At 38.2% G+C, this 27,733-nt stretch overlaps 1 protein-coding gene across 4 annotated transcripts; it reads right to left on the reverse strand.

Moving 5' to 3' along the window:
* Positions 1–883: 883 nt before the first annotated feature.
* ahcyl1 (adenosylhomocysteinase-like 1) lies at positions 884–27,413 on the reverse strand. Of its 4 annotated transcripts, XM_017467729.3 has the most exons (18): positions 27,312–27,413; positions 26,871–27,069; positions 14,842–14,959; positions 13,289–13,432; positions 12,530–12,630; positions 11,417–11,519; positions 10,939–11,033; positions 10,606–10,712; positions 10,298–10,414; positions 9,332–9,395; positions 9,122–9,210; positions 7,874–7,944; positions 6,780–6,874; positions 4,535–4,633; positions 4,379–4,447; positions 4,207–4,285; positions 3,993–4,113; positions 884–3,186 (listed from the first exon to the last, which is right to left on the reverse strand). In XM_017467729.3, the coding sequence occupies exons 2-18, from the start codon at positions 27,048–27,050 to the stop codon at positions 3,180–3,182; spliced, it is 1,659 nt and encodes a 552-aa protein (XP_017323218.1). In that variant the 5' UTR covers positions 27,051–27,069; positions 27,312–27,413; the 3' UTR covers positions 884–3,179. The 4 variants fall into 4 exon arrangements, with proteins under 4 accessions (XP_017323218.1, XP_017323217.1, XP_017323220.1 ...); XM_017467728.3 differs by having other exon boundaries at positions 26,871–27,375; XM_017467731.3 differs by lacking the exons at positions 26,871–27,069; positions 27,312–27,413 and adding an exon at positions 18,833–18,933.
* Positions 27,414–27,733: the final 320 nt, after the last annotated feature.

A 27,733-nucleotide genomic window follows, 5' to 3' on the forward strand; every position in this document is an offset into this window, starting at 1 on the left:
TTAGTATCAAAAGTGACATCAATCAGATACACAACACAATTTAACCTTGTTGTACAAACTTGCTGAAAGTTGGTGGGGATGGTTGTGTTGTGCTTGCTGAGGGGTGTCATGACTCTCCTAGCAATCTCAATACTCAACATTAGCAGAGCTAATCCAACAGCAGTAAGTCCTGCACATTTTCACAAGTGTTGCTCATGTGCCATAGGCCACGGCTTCATCTGGACTGATGTTCTTGTTCCTGCCATTGAAGGCATCCTGCAGATGTTTCTGTATCTTGGGGTTTCTTTTAGAGCTACCTACAAAACAATATAATGAACCTGGGTTTTTTTTTTTTTTTTTTTTTTTGGCACCTCTCAAGGCTTCTACCTGGTAAGAGGATGCCTCTAAAAGAATTTAGTTCTTCCAAGAAAGCCACAGTGATGGAGATTAAAAAATAAATAAATAAATAAATCGAGTCAATGCTGGCCTGAGTGTGAAGTTCTCTTGCAGGCTGATCTTGCATTCTCTTCCTCCACAAAATGGTTGACCATGTGGTGGTCAAAGTCTTCTCCACCCTGATAAGGATCAGGATGTTTTTCTCCCCTCTTCAGCCTTTAATGAGCCCATAAGCAACGGCAGCTGCAGTAGGCTCATTAATGATTCTCAGCACATTCAAAACAGCAATCACTCCACTGCTGTTTTTTGTTATGACATTTCTGTATCCTAGTGATAGGCTCTCGTTTCAGATTTTGATGCCAAATAAAATGGTGAAAAATAATACAACTCTTTCATTGTATAACAGTGTAATTTGTATGAAGAGGAACAATGTTCACTTAAAATCAAGTTTTCCCTTTTACAAATGGAGAGTAAATAGAAAAAATAAATCAAGACCAGAAATGACAGATTCAGATTTGGAACAGAACAAACATTTAATGATAAACAAGGCAGGGAATGTTATTTAATACATGAGAAACATGTTAACATGTAAGAACTGGTAGATAAATAGCAGGCCTACTCAATCACAGTGATAATTGTTTAAGAGTGTTTTGTTAATTTTATATATGAATTAGTGCATGTGTGTGCACGCTGCAAAATGTCTGCTAGCAAAATTTCATAAACTTTATTTAATTAAAAATCAATATTAAAATAATTATTTGCTTGGCTGATTTCTGAATATAGCCTAAATGATTATGACTCTTATGACGAATAGTAATTGATTATTACTATTACAGGTGCATCTCAAAAAATTAGAAGATCGTGGAAAAGTTAATTTTTTCCCGTAATTTAATTCAAAAATTGAACTTTCATATATTCTAGATTCATTACACATAAAGTGAAATATATCAAGCCTTTTTTGTGTTAATCTTGATTATTACATCTTACAGCTCATGGAAATAAAAAAATCCAGTGTCTCAAAATATCAGAATAAAGAATTTACAATACAGAAATGTCGACCTTCTGAAAAGAATGTTAATTTATGCAGCAGCGTGGTATGGAGGCAATCAGCCTGTGGCACTGCTGAGGTGTTATGGAAGCCCAGGTTGCTTTGATAGCGGCCTTCAGCTCGTCTGTATTGTTGGGTCTAGCGTCTCTCAGTTTCCTCTTGACAATACCAGGTTAGGCGAGGTGGCTGGCCAATCAAGCACAGTAATACCATGGTCAGCAAACCAGTTACTAGTAGTTTTGGCACTGTGGGCAGGTGCAAGTCCTGCTGGAAAAGGAAATCAGCATCTCCATAAAGCTTGTCAGCAGATGGAAGTATGATGTGCTCTAAAATCTCCTGGTAGATGATGCATTGACTCTCGACTTGAGAAAACACAGTGGACCAACACTAGCAGATGACATGGCACCCCAAATCATCACTGACTGTGGAAACTTCACACTGTACTTCAAGCAACTTGGATTCTGTACCTCTCCACTCTTCCTCCAGACTCTGGGACCTTGACTTCCAAATGAAATGCAAAATTTACTTTCATCTTCCTCATGATTGTGGTTGTGTACTGAACCGGACTGAGAGATTAAAGGCTCTTTAAATACCTTTGCAGGTGATTGAGTTAATTATCTGATTAGAGCTCTTCAGAAGTTGACATTTCTGTATTATAAATTCTTTATTCTAATATCTTGAGATACTGGATTTTTGATTTGCATGAGCTGTACGCCATAATCATCAAGATTAAAACAAAAATAAAGGCTTGAAATATTTCCCTTTATATGTACTGAATCTAGAATATATGAAAGTTCCACTTTTTGAATAAAATTACGGAAAAATTGAACTTTTCCATGATATTCAAATTTTTTTCAGATGCACCTGTATATATACACACACACAACTCATACTAAGCTAATATAATTAGGAAAAAAAAGGAGTAAAAGTTTGTCAAAGGCCATCAAATATTATTTAAAAAGATGGAGGAAGCTGTATTAATGTCATACAGGCTACATATTGTAGTGATACTCCCAGTGTGTATAACTAATATATAGTATCTGAGCACTCTAGCCCTTGGGAGTAATATACATACCACAGCATATATAGCAAAGACAAAGTAGGCCTGAAATCATTCTGCAGAACTCTCATGTAATGTTTTTATAAAATATTATTCTGGTGGGGGGGGGACTGTCAATTTTTTGCATATTAAAATAAATTAGATGAAGTGCTTTAAAAGCGAGTATATTTAAAAAATAAATAAATAAACATAAAAAATCCTACACCTAAAGATGACTTGATCCAGATTTTTTTTTCCAGGTAAATGGTTCATAATTATGAGATAAATGATGGGTTCATAATTCAGTGTATGGACTGTTTTTGGTTTTCCATTAGCATAAAGAGAAGTCATACAACACATAATAAAAGCACTGAAATGACAATAAAGTTAAAAATAGGATTATTTCCCAAAACATGCTCCCCAAAAATCTTCACCACCACCCACAATTTAAATTATATGGTCCTCTTATAATATGATTTAAACATAACAAATCCATACAGAATAAGTTTTCTAATTAAGTGCTAGAAGAGTATAATTATAGGTATAGATTATATGTATGACAATCGATTATTTGGTGTTTAAGGACACTATAAGAACATTCACTTAAAATCAAGTTCTTCTTCTAGAAATGGACAGTAAATAGAAAATAAATCTCTTGGCTCGTTGAATAATGCAGGTGTCTTCATTCCTGATGAAGGTCTTTGTGACTCATAGAAACTAATATCTGAAAATGTAAACACATTATTATTATTATTCCTCTGTTGTACTTTGGTGCTGTATATGATTTATCCAACTTTGACCTTTTTCCTCTTATATGACTAAAGACTAATTGTAAACGTTATAGGTCAGGTGTAGCCAACTGACAGGTTGTAGTCTGGATGCTCACCCAGTATTTCAGTTCTGGACTTATCAGAGTACTATATTACTATATATAGTACGTACGTTATATGATAATCATGGGGTGGGTGGGTGGGGGGGTGGACACGACTGGAATTCGGCTACTTTACTTTTCTAAACATGAACCATCTCAGCCTCTGTAGCAGATCCTCTGTTGTGGATGGCTGCATCCAAGCACATGCATCTATGCAAATTATTTATCTGAAGGTTGCTCATCAGACCAGAAACTACAGCCAAGAGCCAGAGAGTTTTCACAGATGGTATTCACATAATGTTCATTATGTGTAACATCTCTGGTCTGATTAAAGAACTTGACAATAAAAGTTGAGAAAGAAGTATACATTAATTCTCCCTGCAAAAAATTCAAAACTGAGTCCAGGGCACTAGTCAAAAGTGGTAACGTGAAACACTACTATGAAACAAAACATAACAAAAACCATTTCTTACTTAGCCAAAAAAGAATCATTAATGGTTAAGCATGTTAAACATCTTTTTAAAAACGGTAGAGGGAGACAAATACATGTTTTTCTCTTACTGCTTTCCATTAAATGTTTAAACTAGTTATTCTACTAAAAAACTAAACAGCACTAAGTATGTGGTACTTAACAGTATTGCTGAGATGAATGCTGTTACCTGTAGTAGTTTGGTTTAAAAGGTCCATTCTTATTAAGGCCCATATACTTGGCCTGTTCATCTGACAGTTCCGTAAGGTGAGCGTCAAAGTTGGGCAAATGCAAACTAGCCACATATTCATCTGAAACACACACGGACACATACTTCATAATTTCATATTTGTTCACAGTTTTTATGTTTTTTATTATAACTTGCCCAGTAGTGCTGGCTTTACCCATCTTTTTGGGCAGCAGGTAAACATCCTGTCTGTAGCGGCCCTCTGGTGCGTTGTACAGCTCTATTAGTGCGAGGGCCTAAAACACACAGATATATAAAAATGCTGTGTCGGTCTTTTAATTGCTTTTATGTTGTTACTACAACTCAATAAAAAGAAGTCTGTATGAAACCTGTGTTGTGGCTGTGATGGAAAGCACAAATGAGGGCACAGTGGAGCAGCTCAAGTTCAGAAGGCGCCCCTGAAAACAGAATATAATGAGCCATTTCCTTCATTTCATGACATTTCTGGTACATTACTGAAAGATAAAAGAGAAATGATGAAGCACTTCTGCCAGCAGGATGACCCTTTTCCCATCAGGCCAGATCACATGGTCCACCTGAGAGCGCACTCTCTCCCACGTCAACTCCGGGGTCCTGAGACTTGCCTAAAGAGAACATGCATGCGCACACACACACACACACACACACACACCTTTGTCTTACTACCCTTGTGAGGACCTTCCATTCACATAACTATTTAATGCTATGTCTACACCTATATGTAACCCTAACATTAACCTCTGTAACCAAAAGGAAATAATTTTTTTAGTTCTTAATTAGTTTTTGTTTTTTTTTTAAAGCAAAAGCAGTTCTCCTGATGGAGACCTGCCAAATGTACCCAGAAGTTTGGTTCCCACTAAGATGTAATAGCATACAACACAGCAGGTCACATCCAACACACAAATACTCACACATTAGCAACTACTGTACAACCCCAATTCCGAAAAAGTTGGGACAGAATGGAAAATGCTAATAAAAACAAAGAGGAGTGATTTGTAAATGTACTTTGACTTGTATTTAAACAAAAAATTTATAAAGACTAGGTATTTGATGTTTTACCTAATCAACTGCATAGTTGTTTTTTTTTTTGAAGGTAAACGTTTGTTTTGAAATTGATGCATGCGACACATTCCAAAAAATCGGGACAGGGGCAATTTAGGACTAACAGCGATGTGACAAGTTGAAATAAGAAGGTGATGTGAAACAGGTGAGGCAATCATCTAATCATAGTATATAAGGACCCTCAAAAAAAGGCAAGGATGTGTTGAGGCTTGGCAATCTACCAACAGATGCATCAGATAATAATCCAACACTTTGAGAACAACATTCCCCAAAGACAAAATCGGTAGGATTTTGGGCATTTCACCTGCTACAGTGCACAATATAATTAAAAGATTCAAGGAATCTGGTCAAATCTCTGGCACGGTCTTAAAAACCGTCATGAGTCTGTAATTGATATCTTGACATGGGCTTGGGAATACTTTGGTAAACCTTTGTCAGTCAACACAATTCGCCGCTGCATCCACAGATGCAAGTTAAGTCTTTACTGTGCAAAGCAGAACCCATACATCAACACTGTCCAGAAGCACCGCAGACTTCTCTGGTCTTGGTCTCATCTGAGATGGACAGTAGCACAGTGGAATCGTGCTGTGTGGTCCGACAAGTCAACATTTGAAATAGTTTTTGGACAAAACAGCCGTCGTGTTATCTGGGCCAAAGAGGAAATGGACAATCCAAGCTATTATCAGCGTCAGGTCCAAAAGCCAGCCTCTGTCATGGTATGGGGGTGTGTCAGTGCCCATGGCATGGGTAACGCACATCTGTGAGGACACCATTAATGCAAAAAGATATGTACACATTTTGCTGCCATTCAGAGCAGGACAACGCCAAACCACATTCTGCCCGGATTACAAGCGCATGGTTGCGTAAGCAGAATGTGCAGGTGCTAGCATGGCCTGTCTGCAGTCCTGACCTGTCTCCAATTGAGAATGTGTGGCACATTATGAAGCGCAAAATAAGGCAGTGAAGGTCCTGTACAGTTGTGCAGCATGAAGAAATGCACAATGGATGAATGTGGGAAATTCCGCTTGCTAAACTTAACCAACTGGTGTCTTCAGCGCCTAAATGCTTAATAAGTGTTATTAAAAGAAACGGTGTTGTTACACAGTCAACTGTCCCAACTTTTTTGGAGTGTATTGCAGTCATCAGATTTGAAATGAGTGTATATTTTTAAAAAAAAAGTAAAACATCAAATAAATGTGTTAATAATGTGTTTTCATTATAGTACAGGGTGAATTGGATTTTCTAATGACTCTTTTTGTGTTTTGTTTTTTTTAGCATTTCCCATACTGTCCCAACTTTCTCGGAATTGGGGTTGCATTTGATATACTTTATGTAGAACACATTAAAGCCCAAAACAAAAATGTGGATGTAGAAGTATTTACACACAAGCACACATACACATCTTATTATAACATTGAACAGAGTAGTAGCCAGATAAGAGGCTTTCAGACTGTTGACTTAAAAGTCCTTTAGTCTCACATACTCACACTTGCTTAGCTCTTGATGCATATTTCACCCACACATTATGAACAAAAGGCTTAACTTAGGAATAGCCTTGCTGAATTAGTCAGGCAAACAACAATATGGCATGGGGTGGCTCTGCTTTTATATCCGGTATAAAAATTTACAAAAAGACATACAGAAGAGTATAGGTGCGTAATGCAATATAACGGCTTCTATTTAACTCACCACATCAATCTCTGTGTTAGAGTGACCCATATTACACACAATGCAGCCGTTCTTCATACGATCCAGCTGCTCTCGGGTTACCACATTTTTATTCCCTGCAAAAACGAATGTAATCACCCTTCATGAACTTGACTGTGGAAACAATATTGTACATCCCTTATGTGCAGATATTAGCAGCAGAGGCTTGTGACCATAACTTTGAGGATGGCAGGACGCCATTAAGAACAAGCTAGCCTCAAACAAAATTAAGTTGAGAGGCTATCACAGTTGACTTAGGTAATAGGCTATTATCTACTGTATTTTTAAAGTAACCCCATAATATGTAGTAAACAGCATATAGTCATCCAGCACACAGTTTTGCAGTTTGTTTTTCAGTACAAAAGGTGCTGTTCTCATCGCCAAGACCCCAGTGGTTAGGAGTATTCCTAAACTTGCCCAATCTGGCTTAAAAACTGCAACCCTGGCAACCCTATCATTAGCTGTCTGTCTGCTGCTCCTCCCCCAGAGCATGGGGCAGCATAATTAATGCCCCAGTGGGCATCTATCAGCACTTTCCATTGTTGCAGTTCCCATTTTTGAACACTAGGTGCAGAAATGGCACTTCATGGAGCTGTCAACAGAAAGGTGACTAAATCAGTGGAAATCTGTCAAATAGCAACATTTTTATTTAAATCACATTGGTCCCTTAAAAGAGGTCATTAGTATATAAATGTATGGAGTTGTGAATGAGGACATTATGAAGATTAAGATTTGCTGAACAGCTCATACATGGAGGCACTTCCACTTGAATGAATATGAACAATGAATATAAAGGGCTTCCTTTCTCATGCAGCCTATACATTTGATGCAAATACTCTCCCGGTCCAAATGGAGTGAAGGTCTTCACCTTTCACATCTCATGACACTGAGTGCAAACACTAGTTTTCCCTAGACAGTTCAAACAAACACTGCAGTCAGCAAGCACTCTTAAAAGGCTGGAAACAACAACATCGGGTGCTATGATTGAGCTCTGATTAAAGGTGCAAATCACAAGAGAGGACAGCACTGGATGTTGCAGTGGAACAACATGGAAAAACACACAAGCTGTTAACTACCTGTGCACGTGATCACCATGTCCATTTGACGCACAACTTCATTCAGCTTGACAACCTTAAAGCCGTCCATGCTGCAGGGTAACATCATGTTAGATAGATATTTGCCTTTATGTCTTATCTAACAGATACAAGATAGCACATATGTTAAAATAATACATTTAGCAACAGGCAAGATCATGTACAAGCGAAAATTTATCTTCAGCTGTCAAACAGACGGCTGCAGGTTTTAGAAGAAAGGCAGCCCCATAGCATCAATCTGCCATCACCATGCTTCACTATGGGTATGGTGTTCTTTTGGTTACAAACCAAATATGCTTATGCACCAAACATATCTTTAAGGATTATGCCCAGAGGATCTACCTTGGTCCCATCAGAACGTAACATTTTTGCACATGGTTTGATTAGATGCTTTAGAAAAATTTAGATGCCATTTCTGTGTCAGTAAGTGAGTGAGTGCGAGAGTGCATGAGTGGTCTTCCTTCTAGCCACCCTAGCCACTGTGGTGCTCCATTTTTTGCACTTGTTGATGATGGTTTTCCCGGTGTTCCATGATACATCTAATGTGCCATGTACTTTCTTTTTTTTTCCCTAAAACCTTTCTGTTTGCTATTCACTTGAATGTTGTTGGTTGCTATACATCATTAAAAGTGAAAAAAACCTTACACGAATTAGCTTGGTTTAATTTTTTACATCACAAAAACCTGCCATTTAACAGGGAAGGAAGGTAACGATATGGCATTTTGTATCAATTTGGTAGACGAGGCTTTAAAGAAACAAGCGAATACACTAGCACGCTAGTGTACTACCATAGTAGCTCAAGAAAAACAGCAACAGCTGTGTTCGGCAGAAATGCAGGAACTAGAAGATTACCCCAAACCTTTACCTTCTGGTGTATCAGAGCACTTTGGCTTCCCTGTAAGTTATGAGTTCATATTTTTATCCATGATGCACTCCTATAATCTAGATAACTGTACCTATTGCATTGTTAAGAGTCTTCGCTTATGCAAATTAAACACTACTGCAGCTGCTAAGAGAGCGATGAAAGCAAAGCCTTTTGTTCCTGGTTCCCATTTTTATGCCACAATTGACAGGTTAACATTGTTGTTGTTTTTTTTACTATATATGATAAACTGTTCATTTGCATGTACTTTAGGCAGGAGTTGATTAAGCCAACATAGAAATGAAAATAATCCTAATTGTCAAAGGAAAAAAACAAAAAAAAAACAAAAAAAAACGTGTGTATCTCACCAGGCCTGGAGGGCACAGATCGGGTCGATCTCTGTTACACACACAATGGCTCCCAAAGCTTTCAGAGCAGAGCAGCAACCCTTGCCCACCTACATACAAAAAATATTGTATACTCATACATTGCAAATGTGACAATCAGATACTGTATACAAGGTTCAAGACAGGAAGTGCTTTTGCGACCCCTCTTAACATGAGCTGGTGTTGACTTACCTCTCCATAGCCACAAACCACTACCTGCTTCCCTCCAAACATGACATCTGTGGTTCTCTTAAGACTGAAAATGGAGAAAAGACAGATAACGGTCAGTGCAGAGACACAGCAGTGTGACAGTTAAGGAAGTAATGACACACTGATGCTGTGCACAAAGTCACTCCCTCACAATTTAGTAGTTACTATATAAGACATTTATACTGTATATAGATCACCGTATAGGAGGCAGCAGTAAAGGAGGCATCAGACTGATTTCTGACAACACTGACCAGTGAGCACTTTGGAAACACATAATCTGCATGACCCCAGTTAGATAAACAATTTGAATGTTACAAATTATCTAACAACTTGTATTAAAAGCGACATTTGGCGTCAGTGGATGTTAAACAAAACCCAACAATGTACATTTTGAGCTGAAATAAACCACTACGCGTTGAGGCACTTAGTGTAGAAATAGTATGCATTGGTTTCACATCGGATTTGGGGGGTACTGTGGGTAAGAATATAGTGCCGTGGTTCACAAATTGGGGTCTGGGGACTCCCTGGGGCCATGAAGCTTGGTCAAGGGATGCATGATTTTTATTTTTTTTTAATTGTGTTATAGTGGTAGAAATCACAAGCTTATTTAAGAGGTCACTTGGATATCATATGTTCTGTCAGAGTAAAGTTCAGAAACAAACAGCTCGGTGGCTCCAATAAATAGCTAGAATATTATTTTATACATTTGAATAATGAGACTTATATTTGAATATTTCATCAAATAAATCTGTAATGAGGGGGTTCATAGAATTTTATTTATAGATAAAGTGGTCTCTGACTACTAATACTTTGAGATCACTATCTAAGGAATTTAATTGGCTTTAATTTGTGGGAAGTTAGTCAACACTGCAAATACTGGTACTGGTACCAGATACTGGTAAATTTAGCATTAGGTAAAACCAGCATATTAGCATCCAAAAGCCTCACCCATCCAAGATGGACTCCCTGCAGCAGTAAAGGTTGTCAAACTTCTGCTTGGTGACAGAGTCGTTGACATTCATGGCAGGGACACACAGTTTTCCGGCTTTAGAGAGTTGGTAGAGTCTGAAAACATAAATGGACCAAATCAAATAATAATGAATATATTATCGCAACTTGTGATTGAGAGACATGGAAAAGAGGATCTTACTTCAGTTCAGAAAACGATATAATGTATAGTTCTGTAAATGTCAAACTTTACAATGTGAAGAGTTTTCCCAGGCTGCCACAAATTTTGCCATTGAGCAACTGTTCACCTATGAACTCCAGTGACGCTCTCCTCCACAATTCCTTGTATCTTCTTAAACACACTGGGGTACTTTTTATATACCCAGTGTGTGAGGTCACCACCATCATCCAAGATCTGTCAGAACAACACCAATTCATGCAATCAGTCAAACGACAGCATTCAGTGGTGGAAGATCAAAAAAAAAAAAACTATCCCTATCACTGGGTGCCATCAATGGACTCTGAATAATATCAAGAAAGTTATCAACTCCTACGTCCTTGACGTCTTTGAAGCTCAATATAAAGCATTCAGCACATTAAGATGAAATTTCCTGACAGGTCAATGCAAGAGAACTGTATACCATGTTTGCCTGCCAGCCTTCTGTGTTGACACAGCGATCAATGCACCACCAGAAATCATCCTCAGACTCTCCTTTCCAAGCAAAAACAGCCACTCCTATTAAAAGAAGGCACACTATTTAAACAGGCTTACTCATACATATAAATCTAGATACACAACAACTTGATTATTATAAAAGCATACTGTATGCTGTATGTTTAAAAAAAACAAAAAAAATAACTCTAAGTACCAATCCACATAGCTCAGGATATCGCATGCATTCCATAGATGCTTAAATGTATGTATGGGCATAGTAGACTTAAAGGCTTTAGTGCAGTGGTGCTCAAACTCTGCTGAAGTCGGGCCAAAGCACTGTAGAGTTGAATGTTTACTTTGCTCTAGTGCATGCAAGACAACTCTGCAGGGCTTGATGGTTAGCTGAAATCAAGGAAAACACAAAATTCTGTACTGTTGGTTCTGCAGTATAAAGTTAGCCTTACCTATTTCTGCCAAGGCAGCAGCCACCTCATTCTGAGTTGAGTAGATGTTACATGCAGCCCAACGACACTGAGCACCCAGAGCCACCAACGTCTCAATCAGGACCTGAACAAATCACAGGAAAGATTTTACAAAGGATACTAACAAAAAAGCTCATTAGGATTAGGAAACACATGTCCATCCATATATCCATCCCTGTAAACTGGGGTCTAATGAAATAAATAGTGTAGCTGGGAGTAGTGATGCTACTAGCTTCAAAAGTATGCCACTTTTCTAATAACAAGCTACTTTTTTCATTGTATATCAGCAAAACTAGCCAGCTAGATGTATCCCAAAACTGTTTTTGATGACTGTTAATTGATGTTAGCTGCTACTTACTAAGCGTGATTTAAAAATAGAAAACAAACTCTCTTTGTTATGGGGTACACTGTGCAAAGCATGTACATTTTATTTTGCGCAATAAATTAGCTGCAGAATTAAAGGAAAATATTACAGCAGCGTGTTGTATAGCTACCTCATCAAAATGGTAGTTTGGTAACAGCTTAGGTACTTTGAGCTGGCTTAAGACAGTGGAATTTTCACAATTTTAGGATTACTTGACACGCAGTATGAGGTGATCCCAATAAAACTTGGTTGAATTCTATAACAAACCATGCGATAACGTGTTCTCCATGTTAGATTATGCAATCATGGTAGACCTGTGATTAAAGAAAATGACTACATCTGCTTATGTCATCAATCAGCTTGAGCCAGGCTTGCGCTGAAAACATAGTTTGAGGGAATAAGGACATTTTTCCATCCATTACCACATTTTGTCAGAAAGCGTTGTAGCAGCACTCAGTCACACTTTGGTCACAATGGCACTAAATCAGTTGCTGATGCACATAGAACCAAATAATTCTTTTACAAGATGTGATTTTTGTCTCTTTTTGACAGGAAAATCATGTTGAAAATCACAGTGTAAAGCCAATTTAAAGCATTAGCAGTTTGCACTGTGACAAGCTACAGTTGCAAAGTAGCTTCCTCAACAATGCAAATAAACTAGCTCTTTTCAATTTTTGAATGAAGAAGCGTATTAAACGGAAAGTGGGTACTAGTAGCAAACTGGAACATACTGCAGTCTGTGCGGTGATGTGAGTGCAGCCGACCACTTTGGCCCCAGCAAGAGGCTTCTCTCCTTGAGCCCTCTTTCTCAATGAGATGAGAGCAGACATATCTGAGGAAAATGAGATAGACCAATGGGTTTAATGATGAACCAGAGGATCAGACTGCAAATCACGCACTAAATAATGTCCTGGACACAGACTGGGCACAGGGGTTAATGGCTAAAATGGGATTTTTGCATTAAATAAAGCTTTGAAGTGTACAATATACATAAAAGTGTTTCTTATTGAAGCTTTCATAAGAGAAATGCATGTTCTAAACATATGTATGGAGACAGCGAGCTAAACAATAACCACAGCTGAATACTGCTGCCATGAGCAGCTGTTAACCAGTCCTGGTAGGTCACTGGAGAGCACTTTCTGCACTATAATTAGAAGAACAATACAAATTTCTCAGCTTTTTCAAAACCAAACTGTATTTTTCTCACAATTACTGTGGTATTAGCACTGATGCTATGTATATTGCAGAAACAGAAGTGAAACATGACATTAATATCCACCTTTAAGTATTATAATCAGACAATGACAACAATTTATCCTTACAATTTAAGAAATTAAACACTGATTAGTAGGTATTCAGAAGCTATTAACAATGAAAATATGAATACAGTTACAACATCGTGCTCTAAACACTACAGTATGTGTATTGCATATGCAGTGAACTTTTTAAAGGACCTTTAGGACTAAGTGGGATACAAGAGACAGTCTCACCTTGTTCTGCAATCTCGATCTCCCTTCGGCCAAACTCGGCCTGTTTAATGTTCTTGACACAGAAGTCACTGCTACCTTTGGAGTTGACCTGAGGCTTCTCTCGAGGAGATGTCTCATCGTCTGAGCTGTCTGTGTACGAGGCAGCTATGGGATCAGCACACAGGGACAGAATGTCCTAGTGAGTAGTCCTAGCAGTATATTTTTTTCGATAGATAGATGTTAACATGTAAAGACTATCAGAAATAAGTTCAAGCATCAGCTTTGTAAGGATTTTTAATACCCAATTCATACAGTATATATATGAAATTCTATTAAACCCTTTTAGCAAATGTATTGTTGTTAGTCTCTGAAATTACTTATTTTCTAATTAAGCCATGGTCTACCAGTGAATGCTTTAACATTCATTAACATTCAAAATAACTTCACTGATGCTTGAAAAATATCTTACATATATAATCCAAGCATAAAGATTTAAGTTACTGTGAAAAAAGTCTTAGACACATGCAAAGAAATGCTGTAGAGCAAAGATACCTTCAGAAATAATGAAATTTACTGCTCTACATTAATAAAAGTATTTTTTATTAATACAGACACATTTAACAGTAATGAATTAAACAAACTCAATATTTGGTGTGATGACCCATTGATTTAAAAAAAAAATGGAGTAGACTCGGGTGGTTTGTACAGTTTTATAAGGAAATTAACTGGTATGTTTTACTGAGCATCTTGCAGAACCAGCAACAGTTCATCTGGAGACTTTGGCTTGCTTCTAATTTTTGCAGCAAAACACAGCAGCCTTCCTTATGTTTTTTTTTGTCTCAAAAGTGGTTTCTTATATAATATGCTGCATTCTTTACTGACATACAAACATTTTTATATAACATTTCATTTTGTGCTGGAAATATAATGTTTTGAAATCTAAAATGTTTTTTTTTTTTGTATTGACTCAATAATGTAGAAGTAATAAAATAAAAATCTGAAAAAAAAGTTTGTACAAAAATTTTTTTTAAATAGGGTGCCTAAGACTTTTGCACAGTACTGTACCTTTATATTTTACATAGCTATGTCACTGTTCTCAATCCAGTTGTCATGGAGACCTTAACTGTCCATGATTTTGCTCTATCCAGGCTTTGGAGGTAATAATAAATAATAAAAAAAACCACCTGAACAAAGTAATTCATTTAATCAAACATACCTTTATTTTGATCAGGTCTTTCTAAAGATCTGAACTTGGAAAGAAACAAATAACACTACAGATAAGCAGGTGCCAACTGGATAGAAACTGGATGGAAGCTGAAATCAGAGCACAGGGTAAGCATTAAAAGGTACCCTTGGAGCAATAAGGCCCCAATTGTGGTTCTCTCTAGTTCTGGGTTTTGATGTCATATCTTTCATCACTACACATAAACAGAACTACCACTGCTCTTAATCGGGTATAACTATGCTTGGATAGAGCAAATTATACACAGTGTATGGACTCTGGATTGGGAAACACTGTTCTATTTAATTCAGTGGCAGTCATTTTGTAGTAAGGGATGAGATTGTGTTTAGACCAGAGCTGTAGCTGTCAGTGGAGGACTGGGAGATGGAGCGGGACAGTGAGCGGCGGCCCGTCTTAGTGGGGAACTTGCTGAACTCCTGTTTATCCTCTTGATTGGCGAACTGAATCTGCTGCAGGGTCAAAAAGCAATGTAGAGTTAATCAGTGGTCAAATGATCCTATTAACAAGTGACAAAAGGGTCATTATTCAGAAAGTACCACAGCTAGAGTTATTCACTGCCAGCAACTAAATGAACTACTAGGTATAGTTTAGTATACAGTGGGGAAAACATCACCCTTAAATCCTGCCACCTGTTCCATGTACTGTAATGACTCATAATTTAATGCGTACTGTTATGAGGCAAAAGTGCTAAATATGGGTATTATAGGGTTGCTTGCGCGAGTCGCTTCAGTTCCTATAATTGTTTGAAAGTGTATGCTATGTGTTAGAACTGATGCATATAGATCCATCTTGTATAAATATGTGCCTGGGTTATTTCTTGCTGCTTTACTTTGCTAGATGTTTTGCTATAGATGTTTATACTTCACTGGGCTACTGGTACCCATCTGCCCCTTTTTCAGTCAGTTTATTTATATAGAAGTAGACTTTATACACCAAAATCTAACAATTGGCAAGCCAACCAAGGACAAGACTAAACTCAAGAACATTTTCAAGCAACTGAAGAGAAGATGATTCAAGATCTCAGGTCCAAAGAAATGAGATCCAAAACCCAACCAACGCAATTGCTGCTATAATTTAAGATAGCACTTTGCTAGCATTTTGGTACATCTCTCTGTATATAACTGGGGTCACTGCTAGTTGCTGGTATCTGCTGTTGCTTTGGCTTGTGTATTAACAAATTTTTGCATGTTACTCACTCCATGTGAAAGTGCTATCACAATCAATCAATCCCAGAGTTAAGCTCTGCTTTTTTGCAGGTTTCTTACTGCTATGAGAATTATTGTGAAATTTTGCTTTGAATTTTATAGCCAAAGTCAGAGAGCAACTGGACATAGTGAACAAAAATGCTTCATCTACAGCTCTAGCAAGCAAAAGTCAGACATTATTAGCAATCTTAGAAGAGGACATGAAACTTCAAGATAAGAAAAAGTAAGCTCACATTGAGGAAGTCTTGCAATTTGAAAGAGAAGTGAACAGATGTCTATATAGATAGAAACAACAGAATTAACACAACAGCTAAAGCAGATCTTTGAGATGCTAAGATGAGAGATGCGATGCTCCTGACTAAGTCATGTCCACAACTGAAACAAAATTGATTCATCTCTCAGAACTCAGAGCTATGCAAACACACTACGCATCACTCTACCCAATCCAAAAGCTCCGGGAAGCTGCTGATTCAGAATGACAGCATCTAAAGCAAGTGGCAGCTTAAAGCAACAGGGATACTAAGCGGATAAAAGGCAATTAAAGTTTAAGCAATATGTTTATTTGCAATTGCCACCACACATGAAAAGTTTTGCCATCACCCTTGAGAAAATGCAGGAGCCTGATAAAGGTGCAGAAAGCCCTTGAGTCCATACCTCTTCAGCAAAGAAGGCTGCAAGCATAAGTATACCTGTCCATGAACTACCCACCCCAACTCAAACATGCAAATTGGTCTCAAATGTAATTGACTCAAGAACAGTGGACTGAGTAAAGATCTGTGAAAAGCTAGTTGTGAAATGTCCTCATGCAGATGAACAGAGTTTCACAAGTAACTGCAAGCAGATGGGGAACCTAGCATCATACACTTAAAAAGCAACTGTTTCCAATTCCTTGATAATGACACCTGATGACCATGAGTGTATGGAGTATGACAATCCTGGAAACAAACTACAAATAGACTCCAGTTCAGAATCCTGATTTAACCTTGTTCAATGGTTAATGGTTCTTCCACTCTTGAGGATGGTGTTCAACAGGCTGAATGGGAGGTCACATCTGACACAAATGTCTTAGCTAAAGGACCTACGGCCTTAGGAACCAGACCAAAAAGCAAAACTGAAAGCCTTCTGATCTAACCATGCAAGCCTACTGCAAACATACAAGTGTATACCAACACATGGTATACGTTTGGCATGGTCCATGATTTTGGAATTAACCCAGGTTTCATAATGACTAAGGATAAAAGACTAGTACCTCCTGAATTCCTTCTCTACATGTGGATGGGGATCATAAAGTCCACTGTTCAGTGTTGAACATTCACTGGTATCCAAGCTACACAAGAAAGTGACAATACTACTGTGAAAAATCTCAGTGCATAAAGTAGAAGAAAAACCACCTTGTTTAGTTATAATCATAAAAGTTTTATTCGTTTACATTTATTTATATATTAAGTCATTAGTGGTCATTACCTAGTCTCACACAATCAAAAGGAACTGGATCTTGCAGGAATATATCCAGAGATGCTGTGACATCCGACACATTTTCCACACTTATTTCCTTTGCTTTGTTAGCTGTTTTGCTATATGTACTCTGTAAACGTAGTGCTTTTTGTCACTCTGTTCATTTTATAGAAATAGATTTTATACACCAAAATCTATCAGGGAACGAGGGAATCTATTTCTTACCAGGTTAAAAAGTGATCAGGGTCCTAGGTTCGATCCTGAGCTCGGGTTACTCTCTCTGCTGAGTTACACATCTGCTGAGTTTTGCTGAGTTCTACTACTACAATGCTACTGTAACCCTGACCAGGATAAAGTGGTTACTGACAAAGAAGTAATACATGATCGGATGAATGACTGAATGTCCAAGCTGTTATGGAGTCATAAATGAATGCTTGCTTAATAAAATACAGATAAAAAATAGATGAGATAAGAGAAAGAAAGGCTTTAGCTGATGACCTAGATTACAACAAGGATAAATGTACAAGCAGCTATCACTTGAGATTGAGACATTATGTCTTGAGATCATGGGCATGTGTCCATAATGTTGATCATGAAAGAAAAAAAAAAAAGAAATCAAAGGGAAGTTATGACATTAACCACATCGTCAACCACATTTACAGTAACCAGCATTAACACAACCCTTTCAGTATTTCATATAACACTTCATGTTAGAGTTCTCTGACCTTAACATGACTTGCTGAAACTAGATATGAATGTGTGTGGTTTTCCTAAATGAGCAGTCCTTATCTAATCTAATGTGGTATCTCTACTAAAAACAAATTGTAGAGAGTCCCACATAAGACTGTGGTGACCGGTCCGATTCAAAGAAATGTGCGGACAAGGGGTTGAAACTAAAGCCTTCTGAATCATTCTGAGAGATGTAAATCTAGGAGACATGACTAAATAGAGATAAATGTTTGGCTTCCCTTTCTTAGATTTTTACAGAGTAGGGAGGAGGAAGAAATGAAAATAGACTAAAATCCCTGTAACTGTAAACTTCCAGTAACGTGGAAATATTTGAATTCCATGTATGATTAAGGCGTTAGTCTAAAAACAAGAGAAAACTAAAGGTGTTGTGAGTCAAAACTGCAGAACTTGACATGCAAAATTGACACAACATGCAGCTTAATATTTCCTAATTAAAAATAATAATAAAATCGATCCCTTCAGGTAAAGGTCTGATGTTCCAGTGCTCTTTTTTTTATTTCATTTATTATTTTAAAAACCACACATCAACGAAATCAAATTTTAAAAATGTTGTTGATTTAGGGAATTCTGTTAGCTTCATTATTAAAGTTTAGCATAAAACAGCAGCTTATGACAATATTGGTATTTGACAAGTTAGAGGCCTGTGACAAATGCACTATTACTGTGTGTTAATTAAAATCTGCCTCAAATCATCCTGATTGAGGAACTGTAAAACTCAGCTGAAGAGGAAAATCTCATTTTAAGGAAACTGAAAATCTAATTAGGCTCAGCTGATTCGATGAGCCCGGCCTTATTCAAAGTCTAATCAAGTAATGGGATCAGAGTGCCTAATAATTAATTACGACACTCTAAACGCCTCATTCCTAAATGACTAGAAATATCTTTGCTTTTTGTAGAGATAACACCACATACCTGTGTATGGTCAGAGTCATCCATGTTCCCTGCCACTAGGTTTAATCCCTGTACTGACACTTGTATAGTGTTACCATTGTATATAAATACAATATTCCCACAGGGGGAGGTTCCTGAGGATGGGCAATGATCCTCGTTGCAAAAAAGTATCTTTGGGAAGTGAGGGGTAAGTATATACCACTCGTGAATCACCTGCCACCTCAGCACCCCCCCCCCCCCCCCCCCACACACACAAAAACACAATCTCACAATCACCCACTGTGGTTTTACTCTGGTCCACTTCCACTATGCAAATTCTGGGTATGTCAGTTTGTGGCAGTTGACTGCCTTAGATATATTAAACCTCGAGGCTCTCCTGCCAAGCAACTAATAAAAAAGGAATCGGGAGCAAATAAACCTCGCTGCTTACAAAGCATTTTATTTGGGTCACACACGCACACACACACACACACAGACAGACAACACGATTTCTTAAAAAATCAGGCCAGACTCACTGTAGTCTCATTTCAATTTCCCAGGCTGCATGGTGTAAAGACAGACAGCTAGCAGAGAGCCAATGTCACTAGTTATAGTGACCCTGTTAATACCTGATACTGTCCTGGCCTTCAGCCATTTCACATAATCCTATGCCTTGGACATTCAGTGTAGACACCATAATCGTTTACAAAATATATCAAAACAAGTGACATAATTATGAAATACACAAATCTTCATGTGGCAACCAAAAACATGTTGTGTTGTGTAGGCTCTGTATGAGTGAAGGTAGAAAACACAACTTCTAATAAAGCAGACTAATCTAGTTATTTGCATAGACCATTCACATCATGGCCTACATGGCATTTAATTTTTAATGCCACCGACTGCAAAAGGTGATACAGCATCAGGGGCATTAAAACCTCGGAGACTATAAACACATCTTCCCTCAGGCTTTCAGGCTCTGCTGCTTCTTAAAATCCATCTAAGCAAAAGGCAACGGAATTAAACTGACATGAATGGCAATCAGACAGATTCAGACAGGCTCGGCTCATTAAAAACAAGCAAGGCAAACAAGCCAAATGCACTAGGCAATTCTCAAAACCATAGGCAGGCAATAGATCAAGCAAACAGTGAACAGACATGAGCTAAAATAGTCAAAGTGGACATACGGTAAACAAAAGTCAAACGAACTAAACAAAACAGACAATGCAAACAGCTAAGAAAGGTCATAAGCAAATCAGAAAATTGAGAGCACAAAAAATCTTTTTGCACTACGTGCTATATCTGACACGTTCTCACTAGATCTGCGTACTGGTCAGCGCTACACTGTCACTTACTCTGCCCAGTGTCCTGTTTAGCAGCTACTGTACGGTCTTGTGTTGTTTGCACGTGCACTAATGTGTAGGTCTTATTTAGTTCTGTGTCGTCTCATGTGGTTAGTGTGTTGGTTTATGTAGCGCCACGATACTGGAGGAACGTTGTTTCGCTTCACTGTGTACCAGCTGTATATGGTTGAAATGACAATAAAAGCCACTTGACTTGACTTAAAATGGTTTAGAATCTTATGTAATTAGCAAAGCTTTGCACAATTCTGCTACTTAGTTCACCCTGGTGCTAGGGAGTCCCTGTATTGCCTTGTATCCCCTGTATTTAATCTCAGTGCATACAAGTATATGCATATATTGCATGGGTGGTGTGCGTACAGTGTGTAGCATTTTAGTGGGTTTCCTGTGGGTTCTCCAGTTTAACCCCACTGTATAAAAACATGCAGGTAGGCGGTTTGGCAAATGCGAAATTGCCTCTAGGTGTCAATGGCGTCGCATACAATTTTCAGATTTTACAAGGTGAAATCTCTGGCCTTGCACCCAGTGTTAAAGGGATCATTTCCAGAACCATTGCGACCCTGACCAGAAGAACGCAGTTAATGAGTGATTGGAGGTTTATCATTCACTCATCTTCAGTAAATATTTTATCCTGGTTAGAGCTGGAGACAATCCTGGAGACACTGGACACAAAGCAGGAGAATTCACCCCAGATGTCACCCCAGTCAACCACAGGGCTTAAGAGCTTATGTACACTGTAGAATAAAATATTTATAACAATAAAAATATTTATTCTAGCACTAATTGTAAATTACACTTGTTCTAAGACATTATATTACGATTGTAATTCAAAAGTTATACGTTTCAGTGGTATTTTTGTGGGGAAGGAAAAAAAATGAAAAAAAGAAAAAAGAAAAAATAGAAACCTTCCATCCACCTTAATACTAACAGTGTTGGCTTCCTACACTTTGTATCCCATCGGTCCCTTTGGGTTTGCACTTTTCCTATTTGGTCATTGTTTCCTGTCCTTGCAATCTTATTACTCAGTTATTCATCTTAAAACATATTATTCAGTAATGAATTACTCAATAACTACAGTCACTAATAGGAAAGGTATGTTGAGAGAGTGAAGAACCCACAAATGGCTCTTTGGAGTTGGGTAACACTCTCTTTGGTGACTGATTCCATCTTTACAGCTCAGATATAGAGAGTTTGGCTGGTTGTAGGCCGAACTCGAGGTGGTCCCTTTTATACCAGCTTCTGCTCTTCATGCCATAATTTCCATGGCATAAAACTGATTTTATCCCCTTCAGCAGTGATGGTGGATCCCGACTAACAAGAGTGCGAGATGCGTTAACCCACAGGCCTGCTTCGTTGATTTGCTGGCATGTGAATTCCCTGAGCCACTGGCTTGCTTCACTGACCTTATTTTTTGGCCCCAATTTAACCTGTGACTCTTGGTGCTCCACCTACCATGCCCACAGAGAATTACACATATTTATTTCAGTATCTGAACGTCTGCCAGACCTTGTTCTAACCTCTGTGGGACTTTTTCAGCCCCAAGTTCTATGCCGACGATATTAGCTTACCTCAGTATCTGACGCCATCCCTGAGCCTTTCTGCTGATCACTATTTTTGTTTTCAGATTTATGAATATGGATTGTCTCTCACTCTGCCTGCCAAGTAGTGTTTCCAACTATGTCTAGAAAAAGCATAATAACTGGACTGTCCCTGTTAAATATGCCATCTACATCCTTCCTATTACACCTGCACAATATTTGACTTCTCATCTGTGTTCAGCATTTCTGGCATTCCATGAATTAATGCAACGAGACTGACTCTAAACCATCTCAAATGACTACATATCATGTAAAAGAACAGTAATAGCTCAGGAAACCTCAGATTTCAAAGAAAGCTTGCAAGTTGGAAAACTAACGCCCCAAAGATAATAGGTCTATTCAATACAGATTCATTGCTTCCCATATATAGTCCACAGACTAAAAAAAGACGTTTATTTACTGTTAAAATATTTTTTAGGAAATGTGTTTTATTGTTATCAAATAATACACTCAATAACCCTAGAAAACATTACATATTAGCTTTGTAAGAAATGGACAAGTTAAATCAAATCTAATATCTCGAAGATGAGTAGGTCTAGTTGTACAAGACACAGTTTTTGGTGTCAGTAAAAATATCTGAATATCTGAACTGAGAAAAAAAATAAAACAGTGAGGAGAAGGAGAAAACAAGGTCAGCGATGAGATCTCAGTAGGTAGAGCTGGACTGTGGCTTCATTCCAACTCCAGCCTGAGAATCCGTGTGTCATATTTCTCAGTCCAATTCTGCACTCTCAATGTGTGTGTGTGTGTGTGTGTGTGTGTGTGTGTGTGTGTGTGTGACCAAAACTGCACCCTTGTTGAAGTTCAAGTCATCCAAATCACAACAATACTGCTTATACTGAGACAGAAATGATCTCCCACAATTCCTGTAATGAAAGAGAATAGCCCTAATGCTTAGAAAGGAAACAGTGCATGTTTTGTTTAGGCCCCTGTAATTTTCAGAACAGTGATTGGAGAAGATTTTTGCCTGAAGGTTTAGGGAGTCTTGGATTCAATGTTATTTGATAGACCTGTTGTAAATTAGTGCTGGTTATTCAGAGGGATGGAAATGAAAAAACCTGGCTCTTCTACAGTATATGACATGGTAGTTATTTAGTTCTATTTTAAATACAAACACACAATGAATATGCAAAAACATTACAAAGGCAAAAGTCAAGCCCCAAATTCACCATTACAATTCATTAGGTAATTCAGAAGGTAGTGGTTTAGGCAGGACTAAAGGGGATTTGGGTGTCTAGAAGAAGTGCTTTGCAAAAGTAATGATTTATTCCTTCATTAATGCAGAGCCATTATTTGTAATAAACGGTCACAAGTACATGTTGGTAACATCTTTAATTCAATTTACATAAATCCACTCAGTCTACAAGCATGTGGCACTGAACGTAATGTTGAAGAGCAGCAGGAATCTGCTGTTGGATCTGTTGTATAATCAGCTGAGAAGCGAGTGGGCTGAAACGTGGAGCTGATTTGCCCACGCAGACACACGGATGCTTGTGAACACACATACAGTACACACACAACCTTCTGGGGACTTGTTGCATAAATTCGCACACTGTAATAAGAATCATTAGATGTCTGCAGGGTAATAATTTTTCTACTGTGTGTATGAACAGTCCCTTTCAAAACTATTGGAACAGCAAGGCCAGTTCATTTTTTGTGCTATACACGAAAGACTAAAGGTTCAGATCAAAAGATGATATAGGACGAGAGTTTAGGATTTCTTTTCCAGGCTTTTTTACTGCAGCCTCTTTCAGTTGATGTTTGTTTCAGGGGGTTTCTCCCATGCATGCTCAACTGGGTTTAGGTCTGGTGATTGACTTGGCCAGTCTAAAATACTCCACTTGTCCCCCCTGATTAATCCTTTGTTGTGTTGCCAGTGTGTTTTGGATCATTGTCTTGATGCATGATGAAGTTCCTCTCGATTAATTTGGATGCATTTCTCTGTAAATTGGCACACACAATGTTCCTGTAAACTTCTGAATTCATTCTACTGCTACCATCATGAGTTACATCATCAATAAAGATTAGTGAGCCTCTTGCATCTTGTGTATGGCTTCTATACATCTGCTCTCAAAGTCTTCTCTGAACTGGGCTTTGTGATACCTTCAGTCCCGCCCTGTGGATGCTGTTGGTGATGTCAAGGACTGTTGTTTTTGGGTGTTTCTTCACACCTCTCACAATGTTCCTGTCATCAGCTGTTGTTTTCCTTGGCCGACCCATTTGGTATCTGTTGCTCAGTACATCAGTGTTTTCTTTCTTTTTGAGGACATTACAAATTGTTGTATTGCTATGCCCAATGTTTGTGCAGTTCCTATGATTGATTTTCCCCTCGTTCCTCAGCTTCAAAATGGCTTGTTTTTCTCTCGTAGACAACTCTCTGATCTTCATGTTGGCTTATCCTTTTTAACAACAAATGCAGTCTTCCCAAGTGAAACTGAAGGCTAAAACCAAGAGTAGATGTTCAGAACTATTTATCGCTTAAACAAGCAATCTAACAGGACACACCTGGGTAACAAGAAACACATGCTCCAATATTTTTGCTCGCCTAAAATTGGGTGGTCTGATACAAAATGTGCAATGGTCTATGTCGTTTCACACGTCTACATATAAATACCAGGATATAAAAGCTGAAATTATAAGCTCTTTTCTCATATTCATCTTTTGATCTCAAACCCAAATGTCTTTAGTCTACAGCAAAAACAACTGAATTGGCCTTGCTGTTCCAATAGTTCAGAGAGGACTGCATGTGTGTGTGTGTGTGTGTGTGTGTGTGTGTGTGTGTGTGTATATATATATATATATATATATATATATATATATATATATATATATATATATATATATATATATATATATGCATCTATCTAACAATATACACTTTTATAAAGAAAAATACACTGTATGGCCAAAAGGTTTGTGTTCCCTAACCATCATACCCATATGTGCTTTTTGAACATCACATTCCAGATTTGGTCCTCTGTTTGCAGTTATAATAAGATCTATTCTTCTGGGAAGGCTTTCCACTAGATTTGACCGTGGCTGTGGATTTGTGCTCATTCAGCCACAATTTTTTTTTTATTGTTATACACACACACCTCAAAAAATTTGAATATCGTGTAAAAAGTTATTTTTGTCCCGTAATTTAATTCAAAATGTGGAACTTTCATATATTCTGAATTCATTACAAATAAAGTGAAATGTTTCAAGCCTTTTTTGTTTTAATCTTGATGATCTCAAAATATCAGAATAAAGAATTTATAATACAGAAATTTTGTCCTTCTGAAAAGTCTGTTAATTTATGCACTCAATACTTGGTCAGGGCTCCTTTTGCAGAAATTACTGCATCAGTGCGGCGTGGTATGGAGGCAATCAGCCTGTGGCACTGCTGAGGTGTTATGGAAGCCCAGGTTGTTTTGATAGAGGCCTTCAGCTCGTCTGTATTGTTGGGTCTGGTGTCTCTCATAGATTCTCTATGGGGTTCAGGTCAGGCGAGTTGGCTGGCCAATCAAGCTCAGTAATACCATGGTCAGCAAACCAGTTACTAGTAGTTTTGGCACTGTGGCCAGGTACCAAGTCCTGCTGGAAAAGGAAGTCAGCATCTCCATAAAGCTTGTCAGCAGATGGAAGTATGATGTGCTCTAAAATCTCCTGGTAGATGCTGCATTGACTCTCGACTTAAGAAAACACAGTGGACCAACACCAGCAGATGACATGGCACCCCAAATCATCACTGACTGTGGAAACTTCACACTGGACTTCAAGCAACTTGAATTCTGTACCTCTCCACTCTTCCTCCAGACTCTGGGACCTTGATTTCCAAATGAAATTCAAAATTTACTTTCATCTTCCTCATGATTGTGGTTGTGTACTGAACCGGACTGAGAGATTAAAGGCTCAGGAAACACTGCAGGTGTTTGAGTTAATTGTCTGATTAGAGCTCTTCTCAGGTCGACATTTCTGTACTATAAATTCTTTATTCTAATATTTTGGAGATATTCTAATAATATTGGATTATTGGTTTCTGAGCTAATTGATGAGCTGTAAGCCGTAATCATTACGATTAAAACAAAAAGGCTTGAAATATTTCACTTTATGTGTAATGAATTTATAATATATGAAAGTTCCACTTTTTTAATTAAATTATGGAACTTTTCCACAATATTCAAATTTTTTGAGATTTTACACAAACACACACACACACACACACACACACACACACACACACACAGCTGTGATACTCCTCAATCAATCATACAGTGGCAACATCTAATATTTTACATTCTATATCTACAAAGTCTCCTACAGGTTACACAGGGAGTTTATTATCAGACTAGTGAATGCAGTCAACAGAAATGTCGTAAGCCATCACTAACGCTTTACATATTAACCACTTTAGTCTACTAACTTATATATTACAGTTCAATTTCTTAACCAGACTTTTCACTTTAAGGAAGTCATTTTTTTTATTTATTTTTTTTCTCCAACTTGTCTTTCAGACTATACCTGTAAGTGTACAGGTGTTTTAAAAAAGAAAAAGGAAACGTCCTAATAGGCTAGAAGTGCACAAACACCAGCGCCCTTGCTGGTAAACCCAGCCACATGATTTGCATCACAATCCCACAGTCTATGAAGTAAAGGAGCATTATTTCCGCAATCACTTCTTGGGAAGGTATTTTGGGTAAGGCATCTTTAATAAGGAATCAAACTGGAATAACATGACACAATTCCATGAATTGTATGACATATACATGTATGTAAATGATACTCACTTGGCAGTAATGTAAACAAAAAAAGTGCTGTCATTTAAACTCAAATCTATCCCATTCAACGAACCTGATATTGTAAGATGAAATGTTTGCTGGTTTACACTTCTGCTGTGATTAATTATTAGGACTAAACCTTGATGGTAGCATACAATCAATGCGATTTAAATAAATAAATAAGCACTAGAGTAGCTGAGTTGCAGTGACTGTAGGTAACTTGTCTAGGATTAACGTGAATGTTCCGGGTTTAGCTGCTGTTTCAGAGAATCTCCCCTGACCCTTGCAGCCATCTCCCCGTGTTGTGAATGAATACACGCAGTGTTTATGGAATAACAGCTTGAGGTGAAGCATCTCTTACCTTCTTGAGGCTCTTGTGTGTGCTGACCGCAGTGAATGCGGCGGGCAGCTCGCCTGCGCTCGCCTCGCTCTTCTTACACACAGTCAACGCAGAGTACTTCTCCGCCACATTCTCACTCTCCTTAAATTCTTTACTGGCCTGCTTAACCTCCGACTTCGCGTCCACGACGGAATCCGTCATGATAGTCTAATAAATGACGCTTTAAAAAAACAAAAAAAAACAAACAAAAAAAAAAACCTGTTAGCGCTTTCTAAAATTTAATCGCTCGCGCCTATCTCACAGCTTGTTCGAGTCGGATACTGTAACCTTCCGTGATGTCCTCTAAAGCCTAATTCTGTACCACTTCGAGGGATATAGGCGACAGCGCTTACACACACACACAAAACAAAAAAAGCGATGTAGAAAGACAAAAATAAGTGTCCTTGAAATATCTATACATACCGCTGGACCTATTTATCCACAAATTGATTTTGCGTCTCAAACGGTTGATCACTGATTATTGCGTTTGAGTGTCCGGCTCGCGAGAGGCAGCATCAGCTGTGGGCGGGGCTTCAAGGCAAAGCACCCAAGCACCTGCACGCAGAGGAAGCGCGTGGGATGGGCGTGGCTTTCCATTAGCTCACACCATAAGCGAAAACGCTGCTGCTAGGAACAGTTGAGGCAGTGTACCAAATAGTGTCTAAATCCCTGCGTCCTCTAAAAAAGTGTGCACTCTGGTGACGTCAGAACGCGCGAAGCCCTTGTGAACCTCCAGTTCCTCAAGGGGATATACAGGTTTACAAAAAAAAAAAAAAAAAAAACAAAAGCATTTAGGACACTGCGCATGAGTCTGTTCAGCCTGTGAGACGCTTCAACCGATCTAA

This window comes from Ictalurus punctatus, chromosome 5, assembly GCF_001660625.3.
Source record: "Ictalurus punctatus breed USDA103 chromosome 5, Coco_2.0, whole genome shotgun sequence".
In the NCBI taxonomy this organism is placed as follows: Eukaryota; Metazoa; Chordata; class Actinopteri; order Siluriformes; family Ictaluridae; genus Ictalurus; species Ictalurus punctatus.